The following is an 8,595-nucleotide window of genomic DNA, read 5'->3' on the forward strand; positions in this document are numbered from 1 at the left end:
ATATATATATATTAATAGATAATTAAAAGAATAAAAAATAAATTTTATAAAAATATTTCAAAACCTTTATACTTACATTATACTGTGGCTGGTAAATTTGTCGTTTCAGCTTAAACTGCCGAAAGGAATATTCAATCTTTATTAAACTTACTCTGAAACAAATAATGATAAAAAAAATTAACCGATCATCTCTCCATAAATTGTATTAATATATTTGTAAAATTAATATATTTGCGACAAAAAAGCAATATTTATTGGTTTATTTCACTTTTAAAGCTTTATCTTTCAAAGTACTTTTTGTAAGAGAATGATATCTATGTGCAATAGAAACTGAGAAAAGAGGGTTAGACAACTGTAACTAAAAAGATGCGTAACTAAAAAATATTGAATTTGAGACAAATAGTAAAACGTATATATTAAAACAGTTCACAGTTAAATAGTTAATAGTCAATATTTTAATACTAATATATAGTTATTCTGCTACTTATAGAATTTTTTGGTTATAATATTTATGCAGTACGTACTAGAAATGAATTGCTTTCGCAAGCTTTATTTTTTGTAGAACCGGTTGCATAATCTTTCATTGCTGGTAAGGTTCCCGGATCTAATTCAATTTAACGTATGCGCGAGACTCTAGGAAGATGCTTAAGGCACATTGCAGACGTTTTCAAAGCTGCAAATAGTACTTCAACAGGACATAACTCTATGGTACGCTTGTACTTTGCATTAGCAGTCGGTATAAATCTTGATTAAATATCTTCTATTCAAGTCGGAACTTTCTTTTCTAGTCATTTACCACTAAAGAATTTCAGTCTTCAATCCAATTAAACTCGATGTTAAGTTTTTAATACAACTCTTTTTTATTCATTGAATTTCTGTTTTGATAAGTTTTCCCATATCTTTATGACTTGGGCATGCTCTGATATTATTTGTGTTGACATAGAACGCATTTGCGTAACGATGCATTAGAAAAACCATATCACCTTTAATTTTTCACTCCAGTCTATTAAGACCACATCTTCAAAACTGCAACTAACTCCTCATCTAATGGGGTCGAAACTTGAAAAAAGGATTTTGCTGGTTATGCCGAATTACTCAAATAGTTGTATCGTTTTATTTTGCTAGAGTTCTGGGATTATTTATTATTTTAGAATAAGTAAACTTACCTGCAATTCTCATCCATATTTCCATTGTAGTCAACTTTACACTGAAGAGAAAGTTAAATTATAATTATAAATTTTCTCTTTGTATCTTCATTGAAATCACGTACTCCTAAATATTTTTAAGCATCAGCAATGCAAAAAAATGAATTTAAAGTTAGTATATTTTATGAAAGATTTTTTTTATCGTATCGAAAATAAAAATTTTCCTTCTTTTTCATAGTCTGAAACCTTATATTTTGCTGTTCTCCGAGGTTTAATGTTAAAAACCTTACAGTGTTCCCATATTAACACATCCCCTGACCCGATAGTAATTAAAATCAATAATTGGTATATCATATAAAAATAAACACTAATTTAATTGTTTGTAAAGGGTTTATGGAGTCCTAATTACTTACAGTTAATACAACCCTGCAAAAAAGCTTTTGAAAAGTAAAAAAAGCCGCTTAACTTAAGAACCTGAAAACTAACATGCATAAGAAAAATCATACAAGTTTTTATATCCGTCTTTGAACAGCTGACCCAATTTTGGGTTTACGACTACTGATGTTCAACTCCGAAGCCTTATAATTTTGAACCAATCCAGAAGACAAGGGAACTCCTGGTTCAAGTATTGGGAGAAATATTCCTTCGTGGAGGACTTTTTGATTGAACTAACCCGCATTTGAGTTACATGGAGAGGAAACGCACGAAAACCTCCCATGGTAAGCCTAACGGTTAAGGGACACTAAACCATGTTCCGTCTTCGGCCTGCAAGGATCGAACCCACGAACTCTTGGACATGGGTCCAGTGCCCTACCAACCAGGCCAGTGTTGCCAGATTGGGCTACAAGTAGCGGATTGGGCTACTTTTAAAACTTCCCGCTACACAAATCGAATTTGGGCTACCATCTACTTTTGGGCTACTCATTATTTTTCAAAAGCTACAAATCTTAAAAATGCGCTACTTAGAGAATTTCATGCTACTTATCTCACAGAAATACTTTTATAAAACAGATTTTTCCTTTCCTATTATAAAATGAGAAATTCTGTAAAGTCTGCAGTTTCTTTATCTTTTTTAAAAATATATTCTTTTATTTCTGAAAACGCATCAACTTTAGTTTTGTATTCTTGTTTTGTTTTGCCGCGCAGAGTCCAGAATCTCTTCATATCTATGATTCAAATCATAGACTCGTGAAAACGCAAAGATATATATAGAAAAATGCACGGCTAGTATGATGGGGAAAAAAAGCTTTAACTCCAACCATTATTAATCGCTTATCATCTGGAAAAATCGCCTGACCTGTAATCTGAGCTAAAACGAAATATTGAATTTGGCGAAATTATGAACGCAGCTCATTGAAATTTAAGTTCCTCAGCGGACTGATCGTTAAGACACGGTTCCCAGCAGATCATTGAAGTCAAACATCATTGGCTCGATGGGGCCGGGATAGCCTGGTCGGTAGGGCGCTGGGCCCATATACAAGAAGTCGTGGGTTCGATGCTCGCCGGTCGAAGACTCCCCATGTAGTAAATGGTGACTGATGCACGTTAAATCTGTCAAGTCTCAAAGTCCTCCATGTTCCCACAACAAATCAATACCTCTGGGGGTACTGATCCAGGAGTTTCCTTGTCTTCTGGATTGGTTCAAAATTACAAGGCTACGGAGTTGAACGTAAGTAGTCGTAAACCCATGAAATTGGGTCGGCTGTTCAACGACGGTTATAAAATAAAATAAAACATCATTGGCTGAGCCGCGATGGCTCAGGGGATAGAGTGTTCGCCTTCCAATGATGTGAACTGGGGTTCGATCCCGGCGATGGCTGGTCGATACGAATTCCACATCCTGCTTGCACCGACAACAGAGATGACGTGAAATATCCTCAGTGGTAGACAGATCATGGGTTTGAGTCCCCTTGCCGTGAGAGTTCTCGTGGTCTTCCTCTCCATGTAACGCAAATGCCGGTTAGTTCCATCAAAAAGTCCTCCACGGAGCCAAAATTTCTCCCAATACTTGATCCAGGAGTTCCCTTGTCTTCTGGATTGGATTCAAAATTACAAGGCTACGGAGTTGAACATTAGTAGTCGTAAACCCAAAAAATTGGGTCGGCTGTTCAACGACGGTTATAAAAAAATAAATAAAACATCACTGGCTGCGGTCAGTGTGCAGGTGGGTGACCACGTGGATCAGTCTGCGTAGGGACCGAGGTCGTGAGGTATGGGTCCTCGTAAAACTGTTCTACCGCTAAGTGCTCGACTTCACGTGCAGGTCGTCGGACTACTGAAGCGGGGGGTGCCATGACCTCTGCAGGGGATCAAAATTGTGATGGCATGTCTTTGGATCATCGGATGTTTCCCAGCCGTTGCCAATCATAAATGAACTACAACTACAGCATTGAAATTTAACTTTTTTTTTTTAATTTAGTAGAATATATATAATACTAGCGGACCCGACAGACGATGTCCTGTACACACGTCATTAATTGGAAAATTTCAAATTTTTTTGAATAAGCTGTAACAATCTGGATCGTTTTGATGCAAATTTTTATTAAAAAGTTATCATATTAACGTCATTTTATATATCTTATCACAATTCGACCAATCGATAGAGTGTGAGTATGTGTATACTATCAGTGAAGTTAAATGTAGAGGTTGTTTTAAATCAAAACTTAAACTTATTTTAATTAAAGGTAAAAAAAAAGAAAACTTAAACTATTTTATAACATATATATTTTTTCAATTAAAAAGAACTTAAGTTATCGTAATGCCATTAGATGTACAATATTTTTGGTTAATCCTTCAGGAGCAAACACAAACAAATTCGAGGGTTTTCCAACTCTGGAACACGCAACATATAATTGACCGTGAGAAAAGCACGGGTTTTCTAGATCTAAGCCACAAATTGTCATTGTTTGACCTTGTGACTTATTAATAGTCATAGCAAAAGCTAAGCGGATTGGAAATTGCAAACGTTTGAATGGAATAGGCGAATCTGAAGGAATCATTGGGATCCGCGGTAGAAGTACAACTTCACCTTGAAATTTTCCACTTAAAATAGTGGCTTCCAAAATGTTACCCATGATTTTTTTATGACCAGTCGCGTGCCATTACACAATTTCGGAGCATTCAAATTTCTAAGCAAAATTATAGGTGAACCAATCTTCAATCGCAAATTATGGGGTGGCATTCCAGGTAAATCCAGTGAATTTAAGAACTCGGCAGGATAGTTGACAACTTCATCAGGATCAACAACAGTGTCAATCGATTTGAATGTAATTTCACTACCAGGCAATGATTGTTGTACTTTAAAATTGATTGCGTCAACATCTAAATTTTTTGCGGCTAAAATAGCTTCTCTCATGTAGCCATGCATGATTAGTATAATTATGTGGCAAATCTGGAAAGATACTTTTTATTAACTCCTCTTTGGTAGGCACCATGTTGCAAAAATTCTGTGGGAGTCGAATATATTGTGTATCTTCATACAATTGAATTTTACCATTGCCAATGTCTAACAGTTGTTCGGAGAATCTTGACGCTAATGGATCATTTTGAAGTTGAACACGCATATTAAGAGTAAGGCATAATTTACTGACACTTCGCCACAGATAAGATTCTTTCAAACATGCGTTTATTTCGTCCGCATATGTCGCACGTGGAATGACGGGTAATATTTGTCTGAAATCACCTGACAGCAGCAGTAGAGCACCACCAAAAAGCCGAGTATTATCTTTGATATCTTTTAGGGACCTGTCGAGAGCTTCAAGCGAATGCTTGTGGGCCATTGTACATTCATCCCAGATAATAATTTTACATTTTCTCAAAACTTCAGCCATGCCTGAATGCTTCTTTATGTTACACATTGCTTCGGGATTGGTATGAATATTCAAAGGTAATTTAAGTGCTGAATGCGCTGTCCGTCCACCATCAAGTAAGGTTGCTGCAATGCCTGATGAAGCAATTGCCAATGCAATATGATTTTGAGATCGAATGCGTGCAAGTATCAGTGAGATGAGGAATGTTTTACCAGTGCCACCTGGTGCGTCCAGAAAAAAAATCCACCTTGTTGTGCTGCAATTGACACGTTAATTTGATCATATATATTTCGTTGCTCAGCAGTAAGCAATCGTTCATTGTTAGCAACAAAAGTAGCCAGAGAAGTCATATCGAACTGGTGTTCACGTTGAACGTCGCTGTTGATGATATCTGCTGCTTGGCGGATTGGCGCTGGCATGCCAAAATTTATGAGCGGCATGTTCGAAATAAGAATACAAATATCCTCAATCATTATTAATGCCTCGTTATATATTTCTGCGGAGAATTCAATACTGAGATTTTGATTAGTAATTCTAATCCGATGCAAAATATCCTCACTCATTGAGTCTTTATATTTATTCCACAGAGCAGATGCTTCAGACGGAAAACACGTTGTCAATATTATTGAAAATAATTGACGAATTTGCTGTGGAGATGAGCTCAGTGCTGCATCTGCAAGTGTGAGGTCCCAATGGTTATCATCCTCCAATAAATGTAACTCACGACACGCATCAAAGAAAGTGCCGTATAAAGTACCGTTGACTTTTCGCAAGTATTGGAAGGATGTCGGTCCAGGAACGTTAACCAATAACAAACGCAGAAAAAAGCATTCGCGTTGCTTAGGATGAACTGTATATAATCGTCCTAAAGTATTTGTCATAACTATGTCGGCAAATCCTGGGACTGGAGTGCCTCGTTTCCGTGGTTCCCAACTTTTTGATTGTTTATTCCATGTAAAAAATTTAGGAACATCAGTATACATTAATGTCTTTGCAAATTCACCAACAATATCTTGTCGATTACAAAGGTTGAAAAATTCAGTAAGAGTTGTTTTTGGAGCTGTTAAAGCTTGTTGTAGTGCATTCTGTTCTGTGAAATAAACACGCTGTCCATTTTCAAGATGCACAGCCAAATGTACAACAGCAGGATCCCTTTCATGTATAGGAAATGTAAAAATTCGCCAAATAGCTTCATTACTACTTATGTATCGTCCCATTTGATAATGTGTTATTTCGTCATTCTTATTTACATTTTGAACAGCAAATATAGCTTTATCACTGCCCTTATGAACGTACTTACAAATGTACTTGATAGACTTCACCGAACTGCATAACTCAACGTTTATGTGTGCTTTATAGGTTTTGCACAGCAATGGTGAGTATGGAACCACCCAGCGATTATCGATGTCAACTCTTACACCGTTTGATAGACGCAATTCATATGATTGACCGCCATTGTCTACATCTCTACGACGGTAAGATGGATAACCATCGATATTGGTGATAGTGTCAGTTTGACATGGTTTAGGAAAACGTTTCGTACATTTTCCATTATCCATACATGGTGACATCATGTTGAGAGAACCACATGGACCATGGATCATATTAGTAGTCACAATGTCAAACAATTCTTGATCAACATTCGGATTTGGAATTTCCGTTGAAATAATTTTGTCAATTTCTTCTGAGCGTACTTTGTCCACCAACCAAATCAAAATATGCGTATGAGGTAAACCTCGTTTTTGCCATTCAACAGAATAAAGCCAACATTGTGTTTCACCAAATACCGAGTGATGTGTAATCAATTTCATCAGGGATTTCAATTTTTGTTTGAACACACGTGCAATGATATCATAACGATGCATCGATGTTTGACCTGATAACAGCAAATTTTTAATTTCATCCCAGTTTGGATTACACGTAAATGTGATAAAAAGATCTGGTCGGCCGCATGCGCGTACGTAAGTCATGGCGTCTTGAATATATTCTTGCATATGACGCGGACTACCAACGTATGATGATGGAAGAATATATGCGGTACCGATGTTGTTGATATCATTCGTTGCATCTACAATACCGATTATGGCGTCACGCAAATGAATGTACTCTTCAGAACGAAGTTTCGCTTGATTAAATTTTATATAACGCAATCTCTCACTTTCGATTTTTACATACATATCAACAATGTACTGATGAAATAGCTGTCTGCATCGGAGAATGTTATCTTCATTTTCACGAATCATCAACCGGTATGCGTAGAAGTTCATTGCACTAACTTTCTTGATTAGTTCTTCACCTGTAAAAAAAACTATTTATAAGATAAACAGAAATAATTGGTTAAAAAAAATTATAAAATAATCTATAAGTTGTGCCTGTTGTTGGATTCCTTTGTTTAATATTTAAATGATAGCCATCTTCTCCTTCCCAAAATATCAACGGATATTGCAGTGTGTCGTAAGAACGATGATTGTCTTGAATTATTTGTATTGTATTATCTCTGAGTTGTATGCGAATATCTCGACATTCACATGGGTTACCAGCCATAACAATTGCAACTTCATTAACAGTTGGAACATTATATGTGCCTGCGTGCTCTCCATAGGGCACTTTGTCTGCTTTAATAACAATGGCGTAGTTGTCGTTTTGCAGTCTGCTGGAAAGAGTCTTGAACAATCGTATAAATTGGTTATGATTTTGCAAGCACGTTTCCAAATTGTCGACAATTTCTCGTTCCTCCATCTGCTCTATATGGTTGTATACGCATCGTGTATGAGTTTGTTGCTCCTCATCGCCCATAAAGTAAATTTGTAAGAATTTTGGATCGACATTAGGCATTGGAAGCAATGAACCAATTTGGTGTTACACTTGACCTTGAATCTTAAATGTAGATTCAAAATTACGACCATCCTCATTATGAACAATTTTTGTTGCTCCAAATGATGTCATTTGAAAGCAAGAATTGAATTTACGAATTTTCCGCAAAAACAATTTCGATTGAGATGCGGTTCCAGCTAATAATGTTTTCAAAGTTTCCGGTGGTGGATTTAACGGTGAAAGGGAAATTTTTCCAGATGCGCAACATAAACCAGGCGATTCACCTTTGTACTTTAAAGCATGACAATATTGACACTCGTTGCCCATGCTACCGATTAAGATTAGTGCATGTGACGAATAGTCTATTTCAGGGTCATATTCAAATGCAAGACGATTAAGTGATGCTCGTATCAATGCTCGATTATCTTGCATTCGTCGTTGGTCACGTTCTCTGTTTTCGTTGGTCGCTCGTTGGCGTGCCTCTCGTTGTCTTAATGCATTTGCACGAAGACGTTGATTGCGTTGCTCTGAATTTTCATTTTCACGTGAAGATGCAACTTGATTTCTTGAATTCACATTATCCGTCAAGTGTTCTTCAACTGTTCTATTCAATCGATGATCATGGACCAATTGTGCGTTTCGAGTACGTCGACCAATATTTCTTGCTCTTCCACGAAGACGTGGCATTTCTTTGTAAAACAAATTACTGTAAAATAGTACATAAAAAATATGAGTAATTTATTGAAAATGATATTTTAATTAAGTAACAGGACTGAAAAGATTTATTGTACCAAATTTTAGATAAAAAATTTTTAATTTTATTTTTT

At 36.3% G+C, this 8,595-nt stretch overlaps 1 protein-coding gene across 1 annotated transcript; it reads right to left on the reverse strand.

Moving 5' to 3' along the window:
- Positions 1 to 5,142: 5,142 nt before the first annotated feature.
- Positions 5,143 to 7,750, reverse strand: LOC107452427 (uncharacterized). The gene is made up of 2 exons (XM_043055612.2): positions 7,327 to 7,750; positions 5,143 to 7,250 (listed from the first exon to the last, which is right to left on the reverse strand). Exons 1-2 carry the CDS (start codon positions 7,748 to 7,750, stop codon positions 5,143 to 5,145), a joined length of 2,532 nt encoding a protein of 843 aa, XP_042911546.2.
- Positions 7,751 to 8,595: the final 845 nt, after the last annotated feature.

Source organism: Parasteatoda tepidariorum, chromosome 5, assembly GCF_043381705.1.
Source record: "Parasteatoda tepidariorum isolate YZ-2023 chromosome 5, CAS_Ptep_4.0, whole genome shotgun sequence".
In the NCBI taxonomy this organism is placed as follows: domain Eukaryota; kingdom Metazoa; phylum Arthropoda; class Arachnida; order Araneae; family Theridiidae; genus Parasteatoda; species Parasteatoda tepidariorum.